Source organism: Trichechus manatus, unplaced genomic scaffold (assembly GCF_000243295.1).
Source record: "Trichechus manatus latirostris isolate Lorelei unplaced genomic scaffold, TriManLat1.0 scaffold00013, whole genome shotgun sequence".
Lineage (NCBI taxonomy): Eukaryota > Metazoa > Chordata > Mammalia > Sirenia > Trichechidae > Trichechus > Trichechus manatus.
Genome location: NW_004443949.1, coordinates 25975343 through 25998083, shown reverse-complemented (window position 1 = coordinate 25998083; position 22741 = coordinate 25975343). Strand labels below are relative to the sequence as shown.

The window sequence follows — 22741 nt, the reverse complement described above, 5'->3', positions numbered from 1 at the left end:
GGAAAATAACTCTTTCTTAGAATATATATATTTCCCAGTTTGTTGCTACTAAGTAGTTATGGTAAATTATCTTCATTTAACAGAAATATACTTTCTGTTCTTTGTACATTAATTTAATGAGCCACTACTTAGTTATATGTTCCTAGATAAATCTTTTACCATTCTGAGCCTAAATTTTATCCATGAGATGGTGCTGATACAAATAACTGTGCTAAATAAACTGAGGATCAAATAAAATATTTATGAAGGTCTTTAAATACATTTTTTCATATATATGACATATAAAGGGAGCGACCTTTTTGTTATAACAATAAGCAGTCCTTATTGTTCACTGCTGCATCTCCCTGCACCTAAAAATAATTTTTGAGATATAGTGTCACTCAGTGAATAGTTGTTGAATGAATGAATGCCCTATAAATTGTCTAACACTATAAGTGAATTTACAAAGATTCAAAAGATTTGGAGATTTAGCATTGCTGTTCCTACCATCGTAACTGGTTAATTGTGGTTTGTGTTTTTATGCCAAAATATGGTAATTATTAGAATTAAATGTTTGAAATACATGAGCCCTATACTCAGTGGGCTCTTAGAATAAAGTTGGATTTCAAAAGAAGCAATTAAAAATGAAGTCACGTGCGATGGTAAGATGATAGTATGAGTGGAGATTTTGATGTCCTCTCTGCCACTATAAACATATAGCAATAATATGTAAAAGAGAAAACTAAAAATCATAGCCATCAGAGTAATCCGAGGGGCCTATGAATGGAAGATAATGAAAAAGATTAGTCATGAGTTGATAATTATTGAATTATCTAGGTGATAGAAACGTGAAAGTTCGTTATTTCATATCTTTTTTTATGTTTGCATTTTTTAATAATAGAAACTTAGGGAAAATACAGCCCTAATCAAAAACTTGATAAACATCTTCATGTGCTAGAATTGGAAGAGAAAAACCAACAAGAGGGGCTGATACTATGAACCTTTTGGGTTTGTGATCTCAGAATAATGTAAAACCAGCTGGGAGTTTGAATTGTGTAGGATAACGGGTTTTAAAAATGGGAATCATGCTTGAAATCAGGGGCTGGGTGAAGTGAGGGCCTCCAAGCTTTGTGGGGAAAAAAGCTGCCTTGAATCCTTGAGGGCTGTGGCTTATACAAAGTGGCATATATAGGAAGACTAGAAGCAGCAGAGAACTTCACAACCAGGACCTGAGAAAAGCCTCAAATGGTGTTAGAGACTAGATCGAGATACCTTGGTAAGCCAAATAAGACACGGTAGTGAACTAAAAGTTGTAGAAAGCTAGGTGGAAGCAAAACTACTAGGGAAGAAAGGATGAGTACAGAAGTTAAAAACAACTCAAAAATCCCATCAAGATGAGCCTACAAATTAAAGCCCTGCTATGCATGAGGAAAATTAACATAATTTAGCCCAACAGACAAAAGGAATAATTAGGAAATGGTCATTACAAATCAAAATAATAGAACAATTTGGAGATACTTCATAATAATTATGTTTGAGATGCTCAGAAATATCAAGAAAGAAATAAAGAAAAACAAGGAATTTATAAAACAAAACAAAATAGATAAAATATGAAAGGGTACCAGTTAAAAATTCCAGAAATTAAAAAGCTACAATTGAAGGAAAAAACGTAATGGACAGAATAAAGCCTAGCCTGAACACAGTTGAAAAGAGAATTGGTGAATTGGAATGTGGAATGCTGTCGGGACAGAACCCAGACATAAATTAATTACAAAAATGAGAGAGCAATTAAGATACATGAAAGACAGATTCAGAGTATCCTACAGTACATTTTAGAGCCCTCGTGGTACAGTGGTTAAGAATTCAGCTGCTAACTAAAAGGTCGGCAGTTGGAATCCACCGACTGCTCCTTGGAAACCCTACAGGGCAGTTCTAGTTTGTCCTATAGGGTAGCTATGAGTTGGAATAGACTTGATGACAATAGGTTTGTTTTTTGTTTTTTTAAGTACATTTATAAGAATTCCAAAAAAGAATAGAAGGAATGACAGAAAAACAGTTTTGAAGAGATTTTTCCAGAACTGAAGGATGAGCTCTCACATTCAGAGCACACAAATATCAAGCAGATTTAATAAAAATAAATTTACTCCTGTATGCACTCTAGTAACCTGAAGAGCATAAAGGATAAAGTAAAAATTACAAAAGCTACCAGAGGAAAAAATGACATTGCCCACAAAGCAGCAACAATTAAACCAATAGCAGACTTTTCTTCACCAGTAAAAGGTACTAGAAGAAAATGGCATATCTTCAAAGTACTGAGGGTAAATAACTTCACCCTCAAATTCTATTCTTCCCTAACCTGTCATTCAAGAGAAAGCAAAATAACTTCAGAAATACAAAGTATAAATACACAGTATTCAGCTGGAAGAACTACTAAAGATGTGCTTGAGCAAGAAGAAACGTGAGCTTACAGGTCAGGTGTAAGAAGCATGAAACCGTGTATACAGGAATTGATAAAATACATAGGTAAATGTAATTATTGGCAATTTTTTAAAAGTAAGACGGTAGAATACCAAATATAATAATAGTTAAATGATATGTAGACAAATAAAACTCATATTAAAAGACAATTACCAACATGCTGCTCTCCCCTTTTTTTTATTGTGCTAAATATACAGGCAGCAAAACATTTACCATTTCAACAATCTTCGCATGTACTGTTCAGTGACATTAAATATGTTCATCATGTTGTTTAACAGACCCCTGGCAGTGCAGTGGTTAAGAGCTACAGCGAGCTACAGCTACTAACCAAAAGGCTGGCAGTTCAAATCCAACAGCCACTCCTTGGAAACCCCATGGGCAGTTCTGCTCTGTCTTAGAGGGTTGCTGTGTGTCTTAGTCATCTAGTGCTGCTCTAACAGAAATACCACAAGTGGATGGCTTTCACGAAGAGAAATTTATTTTGTCACAGTCGAGTAGGCTAGAAGTCCAAATTCAGGGCGTCAGCTCCAGGGGCAGGCCTTCTCTCTCTCTCTCCTCTGGTGGAAGGTCCTCATCATCATCAGTCTTCCCCCGGACTAGGAGCTTCTCTGCACAGGAACCTCGGGTCCAAAGGACACGCTCTGCTCCCGGTGCTTCTTTCTTGGTGGTATGAGGTCCCCAATTCTCTGCTTTCTTCCCTTTCCTTTTATCTCTTGAGAGAGAAAAGGTGGTGCAGGCCACACCCTAGGGAAGCTCCTTTACATTGGATCGGGGATGTGACCTGGGTAAGGGTGGTGTTACAATCCCACCCTTATCCTCTTTAACATAAAATTACAATCACAAAATGGAGGACAATCACACAATTCTGGGAATCATGGCCCAGCCAAATTGATACACACATTTTTGGGGGGACACAATTCAAACCATGACATTCCACCCTTTGTCCCCCAAAAAATCACATCCTTGCAACATGGAAAGCATATTCACCCCATCACATATAACCTCATCATAATGTTAGAGTTTACAACACATAAGGAAATCACATCAGATTACACAGTCATACAATACTGGGAATCATTGCCCAGCCAAATTGATACACACATTTTTTGGGGGACATAGTTCAAACCATGACACTATGTGTTGAAATTGACTCGATGGCAACAGGTTTTATGATGTTTAACTATCACCATTCCTGAATTTTTCCATCACCCTTAACAGAAGCTCAGTGTCTCCTAAGCATTGTCTTCCTTTTCCCCTCTCTCCCACCGCCCCTGCTAACCACTAATAAACTGTGATCTCTGTTTACTTATATACTGCTCTTAACAGACATACCTGAAACAAAAACACAGAAAATATGAAAAATAAAAAATGCTAAAAAGATTAAGGGGAACACTATAAAATAATAAAATGAACAACTGATCAGCAAGATATTGTAATCATGAACTTACATTCTCTTGACAAAATAGCTTAGAAATACATGAAACAGAGTGACTAAAATTATAAGGAAATTGAGGTGGAAGTTTTAATACACCTATCTCAGAAACAAATAGATCAAACAGGCTCTTCTAAATATCAGTATTCATTACAAAAGTATAATAATTTAAGACTGTTTAATATTAATGCAGTGATAATAAGTATGTCAGAATAATGAAGTAGAGAGCCCTCAAAAAGACCTGAACATACAGATCCTTGTACAAGAAAGAGGAGACATTACTAAGCAGTGAAGAAAGGATGGCAAATAATGATGTGGTAATTGACTTTTCCCTGGTGGAAGGAAGGTAATTTGATCTCTGCCTCGTTCCATACGCCAAATTAGAGTCTCAGAAGTATTAAAGACCTAAATGTAAGAAAAAACAAAACTTGAAATTATTAGAATATATGTGAAATTAGTTTTATAATCTTTAAATAAAGGAAGATTCCTTAAGACATGGAAAACACAAATTATAAGGGAAAAGACTGGTAATGAAAGTAAAAATTTTTGTGCCACTAAACAAAAAACAAAGTTAAAAAAACAAGCAATAGACCAGCAAAAAAATGCCTGCAACATGAATAGCAGAGTATCTAGATTAGAATAAAGAACCAGTTAAGAAAAAGTCAAATGACTCAATAGGTAATGGGTTAAAAAAAAAGTACAATCACAAAAATACAAGGTAAACTGGAAAAAAAAAAAAATCACTTTTATATCCTTTAGAAATTCTCACAAATTTCCAAAAGGAGACAAATACATGAATGTTAATTGCATCAATATTTACAATAGCAAAAAATTAAAAGGAATTCCAGTGCTTTTCAATAAATTGATGAAAGATTAATTGATTTATTTCTATATTAAAATTCTACATAGCAGTTAAAAATCTGTCTTTTAGATCTGAATGGACCTGTATGGATAAGTTAAACGTATAATACTAAATTTTAAAAAGCCAAATGCATGTGTTCTTTTTTTTTTTTCTTTTTTTTTCTTTTAGCCATTCCTTACTTTCTGTCATAGCATAGTGTTCCTAGATTTATTTTGTAATTTCATGTCCTTAACCCTTAAGAAATCCTGGTTCTTTTTTAAAGGAGAATGGTCTTTAGAGGTTAAGATCTCAGTGTTGTGGTCATTGCTTTGTTAGTTATTATCTTTAGGCCCTTTCAGTAGGCAGAGGCAGTGGACGGGATGGAGAAGATGATTTAGCACACTGTGGATGAGATCATACTGGTACCTCTGATTCCAGCATGACACCACAGTAGTCAGTTTGAAGGGGCTCCCACTGGTCAAATTGAATAATGACAGTAATGAATTATAACCTATTGAATAATAATCCATGAGTGACTACTAACAATAAATAAATAGGGAAAGAGAATCTTTAAAGTACAATGCCAACCAGTAAGTGTATATGGAATAATAGAGTTAGAAAATTATCATTTTGTACCCTTCAGAGTAATAATTGATTCAGAATCATCAATGGAACTAAAGCCACTGGGTAAAGTATGTTAGGGAGGAGAATATTTACAGTCTCAGAGTATCTCTCCATAGATTACTTACTAATTGTAAAGGGAAGAAGACACATTTACAATTTACAATTGAGACCTCTGGCAATACCACCTTAACAAGCGATCAAAGTTAATATCACCAATAATGGGATAAACTGATATCGTGTGCTTCATGTAATGTACTGAGAAGGACACATTATCACTTCTGTAATATTCCCACACCCAAAGTGCTTAACCTAACTCTAATCATGAGGAAACATCAGACAAATGAAAATTGAGGACATTCCATAAGACAGTTGGATGGTGCTCTTCAAAAAGTCAAAGAAAGGCTAAGGAACTGTTCAAGACTAAAGGAGACTAAAGAGACATGACATCCAAATCCGAGGGGAGAAAAATGCTATAAAGGACATTTTTAGGACAATTGACAAAATTTGAAAATGGATTGTATATTAGAAAATAGAATTGTATCAAGCTAAGTCTTCTGAATTTGATAATTATACTTTGATTATATAAGAGAATATCTTTTAATCTTAGGAAATTCACACTCTTAAATAGTTCAGGAGAAAAATATTCACACGTGTATGTGCATGTTCACATAATAAGAAAAAAGAGAAAGATTGAATAGATATGACAAAATAATATTTAGTCAGTATCACAAAGTAAATGTGACAATGTTAACAATTGGTGAATCTGGGTGAACAGTATGTGGGAGTTTATTTTGCTATTGGAACAGTTCTGTAAGTTTGAAATTATTTCAAAATTAAAGGTTTTAAGAAAGCACAGTGAAGCTCTATACTTAACATGATGATACTGTGTATTTTTAAAAACTTACACATAAAACATAAAAATAATAAACATGTATATTTATATGTATTAGCAGTAAAAGCATTAAAAAAGTAATAAAAATGCATGGTGTTGAAAACACATGATCATATCTAGGGAGCGGTGGTATAGGAGGATTGAGAAAAGTATAGGAGACTTTAGGTTTAGCTGTAGTATTTTATCCCTTTAAAAAGCAAAACAAAACTTTAATACAAATACGGACAAATGTTAACTGTTGTTAATCGTGGAAGGCAAGTTTTGGGATTTTTTGCTATATCATGCTTTATAATTTTTTCCATAAGACAAACATAGCAAAGAGAGCATGATCATTACTTTGTGTAAATAAAAATATTGCATATAAAAGCACAAAATACCTGTGTAATATGTACTAGAATATTATTAATGGTAGTCATCTTCAGTTACTGGATTTATGGCTTATTCTTGTTTTAACTTATGCATTTCTTCATTTTCTTCAATATAATTAATACTTTGTTAATGGAGCAGGAAGGTGCTTTATAAATGAATTAATTGAAAAATGGCTAAAGAAAAACAATTCTTAACAGCCCTCTTCATAGGAATACCAGACGGATAGATAAAGTGCAAAGGCACTGCTTCTTACTGGAGAGGATTAGTTACACAATAGGAAATCTCTTTTTCTGCTCATTTCACTGCTTACACACACACACAGACACACACAGACACACACACATTAACACACTCAGTTTTCAGGATGCCTGTTGTAGGCTTCAGTCTAGTTCTTGGTTTTGGCGAGAGAGATGGTCTAAAAATGGAGTTCAGAATCTCTGAATAATCATAATTTGTGAATGAAATAGTCACAAGAATGCCTGCCTATGTATCTGCTGTGCAATCTTTGAGATAAATTTTAAGAGGTTTTTTACTCTAACTGTACTGAAAGCCTGGAGCCATGTATAAATTCTTTGAAAGTTTTGACTTCAAGATAAGATTGAAGATGATTAGTGAAAAGACACCAAAGTGTACTTTAAAAAACTTTATCATTTACTGGTTAGTGTAGTTTGCATATTTATTTTTTTGAAGGTAGTGAATTTATGCTTATGAATCTGAACAAGGTCTTAAACAGAGAGTACCTTCTAAATTTGAAAAGTAGATCCTTTATAGTTCATAGAATGAGACCAAAGGACCACTGTTACTGATTATCTCTGTTCATCCTCCTGAAACATAGTCAACCTTTTTAAAAGCTCACTGTAAAAAAAGATGTAAATTTTACATATGTATTTGAATTTTATTTTCATAGTGAGCGTGATGCAGTGGAACAAGAAGCAGCTGAGCTTAGGAGAAAACATGAAATACTTGAAGCCTCTCACAAAGCTCAAGTTAAAGAAAGAAGTGAATTATCGAAAGAGGTAAGCTTACAGATGGTCACTTGAATTTTATTATACAGAATTAGTGGAAAATAGCCCAGGGCAGAATTGTGGAAGGGACATTTTTCCTATTTGATGTGATTACCAAAAAGAAGGGACTTTTGGTAGCTCAGTTTGGATTGGAAATTGGAAGGTAAAAATTAGCTCTTTTTTAGAATTTTTATGAGGTGGGTAAAAGCACAAATGAAAGAAAATAGTACAATCAACCTTGTAAAGTAAGAGGACATTGCTCTTGAACTGTCTGTCTCTACACATGTATAGGTAGCCACCTTACAGCAGACTGTTACTTTATTGCAAAAAGATAAAGAATATCTAAATCGCCAAAACATGGAACTTAGTGTTCGTTGTGCCCATGAGGAGGATCGCCTTGAAAGACTGCAAGCTCAACTTGAAGAAGCCAAAAAGTCTAGAGAAGAGATGTATGAAAAATACGTAACATCCAGGCAAGATTTTAAATATTTTCGACATAAATAAACACCATCTTCTTTGAGGGAACTCTTGGTTAAGGGGAAGACTGGTGATTTTTTTTTTTTTTTTGAAGGTCTGTAGGATGACGTTAAGATAATACTTCATATTGTTTCCCTAGAAGACATTCTTACTCTACTTGATTAATTGATCTTGTTTTTTAATGATACAATGGTTTTTCCAACATAGACATCCAAAAGCCTATTTCTTTTAGATGAAGTGTGTATATACTATAACTTTTTTATTATGAAGTAATCTTTTTAGTTCCCTATGACCAAGATCTCTATATATGTATTTTTTGAAAGTAAATATGTAAGTATCTCTATATGAGTATCTTTCTCAAAGAAAATTTTATCATAAGAAGCCTGACTATCCTGGCCTTTTCTGACAGTGTGAAATATAAAAGGAGAATTAGGAGACAGCATTACTTACTGTTTTAAGATAAAGACCTTGGAATCAGACTCCCTGTGTTTGAATCCTGGTTTCACTCTTCTACTGGATGTATAAACTTGGCCAAGATGTTAACTTCCATACCACCTCATTTTTTTTCTTTGTAAAAGAAACCACCATAATAACCACAACTTAATAGGGTTCATATGAGATTTCAATACAGATGTAAAACTTTAGCTTACTTCCTGGTACGTGGTAAACTGTGAAAAAACATTACATGATTATATTATTTTTTATTATTACATACACATCTATAATTCATTTACTTTATTAGAGGTCTTTATATACTCATGTGATTTATAATCCTTGGATTATTTTTATCAACACATTCAAAACTAAAGCAAAATTTAACTTTTATCCTTTAGTGCTTTAGATATTCATAACTTTTTCCCTAGCCTGTAGTATTTTTTCATCAGTTTGTGCTCTTCTTGTTAATACTCTGTATAATCCTTTGACATTTCTAAGAGATTACAGTAGCCTTGTAAAGAGTCAGTTAGAATCATTTTGTTTTTATATTTTTGTTGATATTATTTGTCTCAGCATGTATCACACCGTATTATTATTTTTAAAGGAGAGCCATATCATATGCGTCAGGTTTCAAGCCTCTGGCCATATGCATTAAAAACTATTAGTAAAATACTTTTGAAGGCGAATAATTATTCAGTATGAATTACTAATGTTTATATAGTAATTAATCCTTTAGGGCAGTATGTTTAACAAACTGACATCTTAGATGGGGCTAGTTTGAAACAGTATTTTTAGGAATTATACAACTTTATATGTAATAGTTAAGTTTTTCAAGTAACATAGTATATGTAGACAGTATATTTGACATAAGATATTAAACTCTTACAAATAGGACATAAGATTTTAAAATCTTACGAATCTTGCAAAAGCCTTTTTGTTTTACATAAAAAAATTAGTGGATATTCCCTTTGACTCTTTGCAGGGATCATTATAAAACAGAATATGAAAATAAACTGCGTGATGAACTGGAACAAATAAGATTGAAAACTAATCAAGAGATTGATCAGCTTCGAAGTGCCTCTAGGGAAATGTATGAACGGGAAAACAGGTAAAAAAAAAAAAAAAAAAAAAGTAGGATATTTGTGTGATATTTTATTTCTCTTTTTTTAGAGGTTATAAGAGTTTTATTGAAATTAAACTCTGTTTCTATAAGATAATGTCCTTTTGAATGCATTAAAGAAAATGTGACATAAATCTAAGCCCAAATATATGGGAACATTAAAGTTTCAAAATCTTTGATAGCTTTAGAACAAGGTTTATCAGACTTTAGGCTTCTTTACTTTGGTATTCCCACTATATTACCCTGGTAACTTGTCCTTTTGCCTTTACCTCAGTTGAGATTGAGGGTGGAGATGAAAAAAGGCCTGGAAATCTACTGAAAAATCAGCCATTGAAAACCCTGTGGAGCACGGTTCTATTCAGACACATACACGGTCACCATGGGTCGAAATCTACTTAATGGCAACTGGCTTTTAAGAGATACGAGTACTTCTTTCTCTACCCTGCCAGGGATTTCTCCTGGAAACTTTTTAAAACTGGAAAAGTAATATGAAATGTTAGTGCCCTCACTTAGCTGCTGGCCCTGAAAGGTATCATATTAGATAATTCTAAAGAAAGATCTTTTTTATTCATACAGTTAAATTTAGATCAGTATTTGTTAGGTTCTCCAAGGTTAGTCATTGGAAGTATTAGGGGGAAATACTTGCTTCCTTATTTCAATGGCGATTATTTTTATACACTGTCATTGTAATTCATGTGGTTTTTGAGAACTTATGTTTAAAATGGGGAAATTATTTTGAATTCGACTTAATTGTCATGCTAGTTTATCAGTACTATTATGAGTGTATGATATTTTGATTGTTGCCAGTGATTCTTTAAATCAAATAATCTATAATTAGCACAGTAACATCGTTTCTACTAGGAGTATACTAGCAGAAAATTTTAAGATTCTACTATTTAATTCTAGAGGAAAAAGCCGCTCTATTGACATAGTATAATAAGTTGACCTCTGCTGGGAGAAATATGTAAGAGCTACATATGTAGAATTATCCTTGGGGTAGTAAATTAGCAAAGATTTTTTTAAATACTGTTAAATTGGTTTAATACAGCAGACTGGGAGCGATTTTTATGATAATGCTGAAATCCTTTTGAGCAGTATGATTTTTTTTCTTGGGTTTCTTTTGTGGAAATGTTATTTATGGCAATAAGGGAGTAGACATACAGTTTATGACAGCTTTTCTAGTTTATAGACTACTATCTTTTTTTTAAGATACAGTAACTTGTTATGAGTTAATCATTACTTTTTTCATAAATATAGCATACATGCATAGATTTTTATCTACTTGTTTGATTTTTTTTTTTAAGTCTGAGTAAAAGTATATGCCCAAGGAAGTTAACTTAGACTTGGCAAACACTGAACATGAAAGAAATCATTCACTTGTCACTTAAATATTTAGTGGTTATTTTCTTCTGCCAGCATTGTTCTTTCTCTTTTTTGAGCTTTGAAAGATTATGATGTAGTCATAATTTAGGATTTTGTTAACAATGTATCTGACAAAGAATTTATAATGTAAAAAAATCTTAAGTGATTATTCAGTGCTATATTACCAGTAGACAGACTAAATATATACTTTGGGCATCAGCAAAGCAGGGATATCAAATTTATGGGGTTTCTTTTTCTAATTATATGTATATATTACATTAATTTAAAAGAATAAAAATTTTTGTCTTGGGGAAAAATAAAAACATTTTTTGTTTCCTTACACATAGTTTGTATTTTCGTATTTAAATTGTAATTACCAGTGGGAGCACCATAATCATTTCTGTGATCAAGGCCTTTGAAATCCTAAACTAGCCTTTACATTTGAATCCTGATATTTTTCAAGGTAGCTCAAAGAAATTTTGGGCCATTATTTAAAATGCACTGTTTTTCATTTGGTTACTTTCTTATGACTGTTCTCTTTTTTAACCTTTTATACATTTGCCTGTACGTGTATGTAAAATACAGCACATGTTAAGAATCACACATTTTTTTCAATGTGTAACAAATAATTATAAATTAAATACCTATGTAACTACGACTCATCTCAAGAAGTAGAATATTTCCAGTGCCACAGAGATATTCTTTAGCCGCTTTTTGTTTAACTCCTTTCTTTATAAAGGTATACTGTTCTGACATGCTAATAACTTACTTGATTTTCTTTATTCTTTTTTAATCTAAGTATACATCTCGAAAAATATAGTTTCTTATATGATATTATTATATGAAAAGACCACTGTACAATGTTAAGGGTAGATTGGAGGAGCATAGGGCGGTAGACAAAGAGACCACTTTTAGCTGTTGTGTCCGTCAAGATGAGAGGTGATGATAGAACTGGACTAGTAGCAGTAGAGATGGAGAGAATGGGACATATTGGAAAATGTCTAGGAGGTAGACCAATAAGACTCATTGATTAGATTGGATTGGGTATGAGAAGTTAAGAATGTTACCCAGATTTCTGGATTGCACAGTTGAGTGGATTTGACACAATTCCTAACATTAGAAAAAAACAAGGCTTTAACAAGAAAACTTGATAAATTTAGTTTCGCTTTATTTGAAGTATGTGTGAGATAATCTAAATAGAAAAGTTGGCTGTAAGATTCTAAATCTCAGGAGAAAGATCTGGGCAGGAGCTAGACCTTTGGAATACCAGTTGCCATCATGTCATTTTCGACTCATGGATACCCAATGTGTGTCAGAGTAGAACCATCCTCCATCAGGTTTTCAATGGCTGATTTTCAGACGTAATCGCAGGTCTTTCTTCCTATGTGCCTCTGGGTGGACTCAAACTGCCAACCTTTTGGTTAGCAGCCAAGCACATTAACCATTTACACCACCAAGGAACGACTCTGTCTACGCATAGATGATTTTATTTCTGTTTTACAGATAAGTACTGTTAGTTCTGTAGTTCAGTTCTGCTATGAATTACATAGGCTTTTGTTAAGTTTTGTGTAATTTGTCTTAGGGCTCTCTAGAGAAACAGAACCAATGAGATACATGCATAAAGAGAGATTTACTTCCAGGAATTTACTAAAGCGATTGTGGGGAGCGACGGGCTGGCAGTTCCAAAACTTATAGGTCCAGCAGTAGGTAGGCTTGCATCCCAACCTCTGTAGGTCAGGCAGCTGGAAGAGTGTGTATGAGAATTCTTCCAATCTGTTTGTAGTCTGGAAGCAGAACACACCCTAGGGAAACTATCTTTTTGCCTGCAAAGTCAACAGGTTGCTTGATTATATTACAGTTGCAATTGATTTTATTACAGTGTAATTATATTACGTTAGATGTAAGGTAATTGCATTATATTACATTAAATTACATTAAGGAAGGTAATCTGCTGTACCCAAGGTCAACTAATTTAATCACATAAAACTACTCCGTAACAGCAACGAGACTGGTGTCTGGCCAAACAACCAGGAGTCATAGCCTAGCCAAGTTGACACACAAAACCAGCCACCATAGGATTATTGTTATGATAAAGTACATGATTATTTCTAAATAATTCACATAGCCGCATAAACTTTGGTATGTAATCCTTTTGAGAATTTTGTAACTTTTTTGTTTTTGTTGTTTAAAAAAAAATTCTTGAAAATGCATCCCATGGTAACAAAATTAGATATATTAACCTGTATTCTCTAAGGATAGGAGCTCCGGTGGCACAGTGGTTAAGCGCTTGGCTGCTAACTGAAAGGTCAGCGGTTCGAACCCACCAGCTGTTCCACAGAAGAAAGATGTGGCAATCTGTACTGTAAAGATTTACAGCCTTGGAAACCCTATGGGGCAGTTCTGTTCTGTCCTATAGGGTCATTATGAGTTGGAATCAACTCAACAGTGATGGGTGTGGTTTTGGTTTTGTTATTGACTCTAAGATGGTTAGTGGTGGTGGGTGAGTGAAGCTATGTGGAGAAACAGCAAACAGTCATTTCTGGAAGCAGGGAAGCTGAAAGTCGGTGTCCTTGTCCCCAGTGTTGTTCTGGCACCATATTCATATCAAAATGAGTCCAACTGAACCTGGAGATTTCTGGGATTGTGGCTACTGTCCTAGAATCCCCAGCCAGACGCAGAACCCAGAATTGACTCCAGGGATATTGGCACTAGAATGGACGGTTGCCACCAGGTGGTGCCAAATTGCAGCCTGGGCCAGGATAGATTTGAATTGCACAGGGACTCCTCGCTAGCTAGTTGTACAGGCTTGCCTTGATCATTTTGTTAACCCAGTATTTTATGTGACTGAATCTTTCTGGATTGCACTTTCCTTGTTATGGCATGATTTAGCTGTGGTTAGAGGTTGTGTCCCGCTAGTCTCCCACAAGATGAAAATTAATTGTAAATTATTTCTTTTGACATTTTATAACTTAAAATGGTTAAGGAAACGTTTTCTAGTATTCCTTGTTATAAAACATGAAATTCAGAACAAGTTTAAGCATTAAGTATTTTTGTGTCTGAGAAAATTAATTACTTGCTTTAGATGTAGATGCATAATTGTGTCCTTTACTTGTATTTTATCCAAGTGAGCAGTTACTATACGGGCTAAAATAAAATGAATAAATTATTTATACTTGCATATTTGTACTTAGTCTCCAGCCTCTCCACCAATAAACATATTTTAGTAATAAGTTAAATTATAAGATTAGAGAAATGTGCTTTACCTTTAATTAGCTTTCTAGACATTGGAAGATGTTAAGAAAGTGTCTTTTACTTTTTTTCTTCTTAAATGTGGAAAAGAAAGATGGAATTCATGCCATCTAATCTTGGTATGAAGTCATACAAGCTAGTTTATGAAGTTAAGGATTGAGAGGGACGAGTAAGAGAGTAGAAGATATAATATACTTAAGAAAAGGCAGAGAAAGAACTTGGGTATTTGGGTACATCGAAAATACTATAATTGGAATTCTAATGTGTATGTTTTGGTTCAGTCTGTGAGTTAAGCTTCTTTTTTTTTTTCTGTAGTTTGTAGCTACTTTAAAATAGCAGTTGAACCTGTGGAAAATAATGAAAGAAATTCACTCCAGTGGTGAGATTTATTATATACAGGCAGTCCCCAGATTACAAATGAGTTCCTTTCCTAAGTCTGTCTTTAAATCGAATTTGTATGTAAGTCAGAACAGTTAGGCACAGTTCGTATCTAACATCAGTTAGTCAAGTGTTTGTTTTGGTATATAGTATATAATATACCTTTCTATGCATTAAAAACATTAAAGAAACACTGCTAGGTACACTAAAACATCTTCCCCCCACCCCCATCCTCTGGCCCAACTGCAGGGAAGGCCATTTTTTCAGCTGTTCTTATTAGACCCTTTCGGTTGAGAGAAACAGACACTGAGGCTAACTCAGGTGGGTATTTCTTGAGAGGATATGTGTGGAGCAAAAAGGGAGGCAAATCAGCAAATCCAAAACCAGAAAGAGCAGTGGGTCTGGGCCTCGTGGTGCCTGAAACCAGAGGGTGGTTTTGGGTTTGAGGCAGCTCTCAGAGCGCTAGCCAGTGGGAGCCCGTGATTGGTCGCTCTGCTGCCCGTCATTAGCAGGCTCAGCTGCTCTCTGGGACGCCTGTTCTTGTATCTGTCTTCTCAACCACAGCCAACTGATCCGTTCCTATCCACTTTTAGTTTGAAAGCTTTTTTTTTTTTATTGTACTTTAGGTGAAAGTTTACCGCCCAAATTAATCTATCATACAAAATTTTATACACATACTGTTATGTGACACTAGTTGCAGTCCCTACAATGTGACAGCACGCTCCCCATTTCCACCCCGGGTTTCCTGTGTGCATCCAACCAGCTCCTGTCCCTTCCTGCCTTCTCATCCTGCCTCCGGACAGAAGCCACCCATTTGGTCTCGTGTATCTGCTTGAACTAAGAAGCACGCTCTTCACGAGTATTATTTTATTACACTAAAACATCTTTAACATAATAAGCTAAAACCAAACCCGTTGCTGTAAAGTCGATTCTGACTCATAGTGACCCTATAAAAAAAAAACAACCCATTGCCGTCAAGACGATTTCAACTCATAGCAACCCTATAGAACAGAGTAGAACTGCCCCATATGGTTTCCAAGGAGCACCTGGTAGATTCAAACTGCCGACCTTTTGGTTAGCAGCCATAGCTCTTAACCACTATGCCACCAGGGTTTCCATTTAACATAATAATACCTTAATAGTAATAGTAATAACATTTGAGGCACATCACAAAGTAGCACCCATTTTGTTATTATGAAGCATTGTATCTACCTCAAATTTTTAATATAATAGGCTTTATGAGGGTTGGTTCATAACTACGGATTGTACATAAGTCTGATGTTCATAACCCAGGGACTGCCTGTAAATAACTTCTTACTTAGTATGTATTATATGACTGAAATGTTATGGATCCTCTTTCATATTTGGAAGAAAGGCATTATTTGATGAGCAGGAATATATTCTGAAAGAGATTTGGATTCAGAAACTAAAGTTAAGTCCAGCTCTACCACTTATTACCTGAGTGGATAAGTCACTTAATATCTCTCAAATTTGATTTCCGCTTTTATAAAATGAGCTAATAATAATACTTCACAGGGTAGCTTCTGAGGTCTAAGTGAGATAATGTATATGAAAATTACATTATAAACTTTTAAGTTTTATGTTTACAATGATTAGTTTGATACCTTTGCCTATGTGTAGTACTTAAGGAAAATTCTTTTATCCATTGCACTGACAATTTAAGTAAAATGAGCATTCTATAAAAGTCAGTTGATAAAATTGTGGAATTGTTTATCATCTTTAAAAGGCATTATTATGAAATGCATAGTTATTCTTATGTGTGTATCTCCATATAGCATTTAACTATGTTTCTTAAATGATGTAATACAGACATAAAAGGGCTTCATGGCATTTGTTTCTGTCTAAATCTCTGCATATAATAGCTAACTTACTTGTTCGTTAATATTCTGAGATAATAAATTAAAGGAAGGTAAATTCAACTGGTTATTTAAGTTTTCCAGAAAGTAAAACTATCTTTATCTAAGGTAGTCTCATTATTATAAACATAGAAAGTTCTATTGTGAGAGTGATACTGTAAAAAGAATAAGAATGAATTTGTTAGATATTCATTATGTTCTTGCTACTGAACAAAATGTGGAAATTCAGGTTTTAAGTAGCTCTACAATTGTTGGAAAGAGGGTAGACAGTAGGGAAAAAAGGAGATGATTAAAATAGATGCTTTTCGGTATAACAATTAGTATTTGTTTAGTGACTTTATATTTCTACCATATCAATAAAAATCATCTTGATCACAGTTTATCATCTTATAAAAGTACTCAAGAGGAAACTTTAATAACAGAAACTTGAAATTCAGGTAGAATCTTGGAGTGATACTAAACAGCTTTGAATCTTGAATCTAAGTTTATTTACAAAGGATAGTTGAGTAAACATAATGGATTACACTGAGTGAATTGGAACTATTATTAACAGAGGTTCCGTTAGTCTTTTTAAAAGTGCTTTTCTTTATTAGTGCTTAAAAAACAAATAAAACTTTGTTATCTTACCAGATATCTGTATAATTTTTTAAGTTTTTTATGGAAAACTTAAGAATATTCTATTTTGTCTTTTCAATTAGATTATTCTAAAAGTATATGAAGTTGGATAACTCGGTATCTTAACTTTTCAAATAATTATAGATGAATTTTTATAGTTAGCTATATTCTTTTATTATTAACTATATTCTTTACGCCTGTAGGTGATTACCACATGTATTCACTGTTTAATTAATATTATTTAAGTATTTAAGATGTATAAGGTTGTCCAGGTAGGAAGCAAGATAAGTTCAGGTTATGCAATAAGTCAGGTTTATCTGCATTGTATAGTTCGTAGAGTGGTGGGGAAGGCTGGTAAAGTAGAATAGGGCCAGATTATAAAAACAGAGTTTTGGGAGGTTTTATAGAAGGAGAGTGGCTTGATTTACTCATTTTTAAATGACTGCCGTTGCAGTGTGGAGTGGATTATAGTTGAAAAGAGCCTAGAGGCAGTGAGATTGGCTAGGAGGCTATTGCAGAAGCATAGGTGAAGGTGACAAGTGAAAGAGTTAAGAGGTAACGTTAAAGATTATTTAGGTAGTAGAATTGGCAACACGTGATGATTGACTGGAACTGGGCATCAGGAATGACTCCAGCTTTTCTAGTTTAGTAGTCTGTGGGAGATAGATGATAAGGAATGGCTACTAACTCTAGGTGGCAGACAAGATTTAGAAAGTAAGATGACTAATTTCTGATCTTTTACAGATCTGACCAAGCCCAAAAGTGCTTGCCTAGAATCACATAGTTTATTACTAAAAATGTTTTTCTAATGTGCCCCCGATTCTCTCCCTCAACCCTCAGGGTACCAGAAGGGACCTTAAGCTACTGAAGCCCCTCCAGCAGTCTCTCCCTTTTTCCCAGTGAGCTATTACAAATACAGTATTATCATTTTATTTTTATACATAAAAACGTACCAGGAAGCATTGCTCTAATTATCATTTTCTAAATGAGCACTTTATATTTTTAATTTAGATTTTCATATTTAAATAACATACTAAGGAGCTACTGTTTATTGATTACCTAGTATGCATCAAGCATTGTACTCAGCACTTTATGTACATTGCAGAGGAAATTAAATGGAACATTTTATGAGGTTGTAGGATTCCCATTTTACAAAAAAGAACTCAGAGAGGGTGTGATTTGTGTCTATTACAAATGTTTTTAACTGGTAAAACATCTGATTCTTCAATGCGATGCAAAGTTCTGTTTTACTGCTCAAAGCTATGAAAATTGATATATATTTCTTATCAAAACTGTAATTTTGGTGATAATTTATTTAGAAGAGAAAGTCTTTTAAGAGAGTTTGCAAACCCTTTCTACACTTGAGGGTTGGGCGTGGATGATTAGAAGTATATGAAAACGTTTATAATTTTGTTAGTAAAGAGGCCTTTATGTTTCTGTAAAATGGCATACAATGTTTTGAGAAAGTCTACCTTGCTGATACTACTCCCCTAAGACCCAGTCTCTTCACTGGTGTATTGGAGCCTGTCTCCTCTCCTGCTGAAGGACAGAACTCCAGCAATTTTCCCATACCCTGTATTGTCAGTTTTCCCTTTCTACCAAATAATTCCCAACTGTGTACAAACATGTTATTTCTCCAGTCTTTAAAAAACCTTTCTTGTCTCCACTTCCCCCTCTAGCCCCATTTCATTGCTCTTCTTTGCAACAAAACTCCTGGAAAAAGTTATATATATTTTTTTTTTACTCCCATTTTTTAAATCAAACTGTTGTCTCACACACCACTCCAACAAAGCTATTCTTATCAAAGTCCCCGGAGACCTTCGTTTCGCCAAATGAACTGAGGTCAAGTCCTCAGTTCTCACCTTATTTGACCTCTCAGCGGTATAGGTCTACTGCCTGCTCCTTGAAACACATTCTTTAACTGGCTTCCAAGTTACCACACTATTGCCTTTTCTCCTTCCTTGCTCCTACTCAGTCCGTTTGGTAGTTCCTTCTCAAGTCATTGACACCTTTTGCAACTGCCTACCTGACATTTCCAACTTGGATGTCTGATAGGCATCTTGAAGGTAATATATCCAGAAGCAAAGTTCTGGCCTGCACCCCACCACAACTGTCTTAGTTATCTAGTGCTGCTATAACAGAAATAACACGAGTGGATGGTTTTAACAAAGAGAAGTTTATTTCCTTACAGTAAAGTAGGCTAAAAGTCCAAATTCAGGGTGTCAGCTCCAGGGGAAGGCTTTCTCTCTCTCAGCCTTCTAATCAGTGTTCCCCAAGACCAGGAGCTTCTCAGCGCAGGGACCCCGGTCCAAAGGATGCGCTCTGCTCCCAGCACTGCTTTCTTGATGGTATGAGGTCCCCCCATTCTCTGCTTGCTTCCCTTTCCTTTTATCTCTTGAGAGATAAAAGGTGGTGCAGGCTACACCCCAGGGAAACTCTCTTTACATTGGGTCAGGGATGTGACCTGGGTAAGGGTGGTGTTACAATCCCACCCTAATCCTCTTTAACATAAAATTACAATCACAAAATGGAGGCCAACCACACAATTCTGGGAATCATGGCCCAGCCAAATTGATACACACATTTTTGGGGGACATAATTCAATCCATGACACCAACCAACCCTGCTCCACCTTCATTCTTACCCAGCTTGATTAAAACTCTGTTCTTCTGCTTACTCAAACTAAAAACCTTGAAGTCATCTTCACCCTCTTCTCTGTTTTTCACGTTCTACATCCTTTTCATCAGCAAATCCTTTTGATTGTATCTTCAGAGTTTATGACTTCTTACCGTCTCACAATACTCCTTTGGTCCAAGCCACCATTATCTCCTGCCTGCATCATTGCAGTAGCCTCTTAAGTGGTCCCCCAGCTTCCTTCCTTGCCCTCTTCAGTCTGTTCTCAGCACAGTTCCTTTTAAAAGGTAAGTCAAATTGGATCACTCCTCTGCTCAGATCTTCCAAAGGCTCTTCATCTCACTCAGAAAAATATAAATGATTATAGTAATGGCCCAAGACATGACATGATCTGTACTCAATTACCGCGTCCCTCCATTTGCTCTTCTGTCCTATTTACTTGCTTTCCTTTAACTATTAGTCATACTCTCACTCAGGGCCTTTGTGTTTGCACTCCTCACTGCTTAACCTTCCCTCCTGGATACCCTTAGAGCCCTGTTTCCATACTGTCTTCAAGTCATCAATCAGATGTCACCTGCTCTGTGAAATCTTTCCTGATATGCTGTTTAAAATTGTGAGCCCCTCCTTCCCCTTGCTCCCTAGCTTCTTCCCTGCTTTATTTTTCTCCAAAGCACTACTAACATACTACATATTTTATTCACTTTTATATTGTTTCTTCCCTACTAGAATGTAATCTCCCTAAGGGTAGGGATTTTCATCTCTTGTCCAGTGTTGGGTTCCCATCCCTGGTACATAGTAAGTGGTCAATAAGTATTTAATGAAAGAATGAATTGGTACTATTTTTTAGAAATCAGGTGGCTATTGGTTTATAATGAAATAGATTTGATCAGGACCAAACATAGTATATAGTAGTAGTTATATAGTATATGAGCTAGAGTGAGCTATGGCTGCTAACCAAAAGGTTGGCAATTTGAATCCACCAGCCACTCCTTGGAAACCCTATGAAGCAGTTCTACCCTATCCTGTAGGGTCACTACGAGTCAAAATTGACTCAACGGCAATGGGTATACAGTATATACAGTATATAGCAGTAACTACTACTGTACATATATACTGTATACAATACTACTATATACAAACATTGGTATATAGTAGTTACTACTCAGTTTACCATCCACCATATTCACCTAGTTTCATTTTGATAAATTTTATTCTGTCAGCTACTTTTTTAAACTTGAATGCTCTAATGGATTTTAAGTTAGTATTTTGCATTTCATAATAATTATTTTTTTTGCCATTAGTTGGGTTATATCCTTATCTACTTTGTGTGTCAGTTTTCACATCTGTTTAATGGAAAAAAATTCTGCTTAAGCAGCAACTGAAATAAAAGCATAGGAAAGTGTAGCATGTTAAGTGTTGACTCGAAATTTTTCTACTCTTAAAATTAATAACCTGCCCTAAGAAATTTTATTAAATAAAATTTCCAGTTTACTCTTTTTATGTCCCGTTCATTCACTTTTCAACTCTCTATTGATTATAAATAGCAGATACTCCATTTGCAACCCTTCTGCCCTATACCATCTTAAAAACAAAGGAAATTTTGCAGTTTTATATTTTGTTCAGGAAGAAGATTCTAGCAGTGGTTGTTGTTGTTAGTAGCCCTCAAGTTGATTCTGATTCATGGCGACTCCTTGTATGCCGAGTAGGGTTTTCAAGGCTGCTCCATAGGGTTTTCAAGGCTGTGACCTTTCGAAAGCAGATCTCCAGGCCTGTCTTCCGAGACACCTCTGGGTAGGTTTGAACCACTAACCTTTTGGCTAGTAGTCAAGTGTTTAATCGTTTGCACCACCCAGGGACTCTGTATCTAGAGGTAGTGGTGATTAATTCAAACACTTCCCCTAAGTAAGCTTGTAGTATAAACAGCTCTTTTCGATTCCTTTTTGTTCCAACTGAAAAATATAGGTACATTTTATTAACAAAAAGTATTTTCCCATGGAGGTGGAGGGAGAAGAATGAGTTGCTCAGTTGTGCATCCTGAGCTCTTCTGACAGCCATGCTTTTCTCACTATTTATTCTTGATATATTTCAAGTTCTGAGGCATTAGTAATGTTTATTCAGACTAAGACATGGTATGCTGTTGGCATTGCCAAACTCTGATTTGTTCCTTCTAGAATTTCAAAGGTTTGCTAAGGTTTTTCTCATTCTTCTTACCTGTTTTCAGGTATGAATCTGGATTTGGCCTATCAGTACTGTGAAATTTATTTTCTAGTAGTAAAAAAGAAAAATGTATTCTGTCTTGTACAGAATCTGTTGTTATGTATGTATTCTAGTGAGGTTTTCAGGTTTCGGCTTGTAAGGTATTTTTGGATAAACTTAACATATATTAAATCCTCTGCTATACAAATGGCACTGTATTGCATATGAAGTAAATGTGTTTTATTATAATAATGAAGTCCCTTTATTTAGAGAAATAATTAAGAACTTAACTCTTTTAAGTTTCTTGTTTAAATGTTATAATTTATGTGACCACATCTCCCAGTTTGTGCAGGAAGAGTTCTGTTTTACGCCTCTTTCTCTGGTTGATGTCATTATTAATAACATCCCCTTTATTCTAAAAAGTGTCCCAGGTTGAAATATGCATTGTTTGGACATTCTAGTTATAATACTAGGATACTCACTTTCCCTTTCTGTTTCACAAATAAGATTGATTTAAGATTCCTTTTCCCTTTTCTTCCATCTTTCCTCTCAATCCATTTCCCATATGACAACAGAGGGGATGGAAGAGGTAGATATGTGTATATGGGGGATGGGAGGCAGCATGAAAGAATCATGAAAAACACAGTTTGTGATCAAATGTTAGCTTTATAAAAGTGTTTCAAAGCATGAAATGTTCAAGTTTTGGTGTTCTAAAACATTTGTTACAATGTTGGCCAGTTGGCCAACTCTCAACATCTTTCTCTATTATTACGATTAGA

At 34.8% G+C, this 22741-nt stretch overlaps 1 protein-coding gene across 4 annotated transcripts in view; it reads left to right on the top strand.

Annotated features, from left to right (window-relative positions):
- The window catches only part of PIBF1 (progesterone immunomodulatory binding factor 1), a 264067-nt gene that overhangs the window by 53529 nt on the left and 187797 nt on the right, over positions 1–22741 (top strand). For all 4 annotated transcript variants that reach the window (XR_002823191.1, XM_023726735.1, XM_023726736.1 and 1 more), the window contains exons 7-9: positions 7523–7631; positions 7911–8092; positions 9514–9639. Coding sequence is in view for 3 of the 4 variants with exons in the window: in XM_023726735.1 (XP_023582503.1) it covers positions 7523–7631; positions 7911–8092; positions 9514–9639 (417 nt within the window). In the remaining variant the exon portion in view is untranslated. The remainder of the gene's footprint in view (positions 1–7522; positions 7632–7910; positions 8093–9513; positions 9640–22741) is intronic.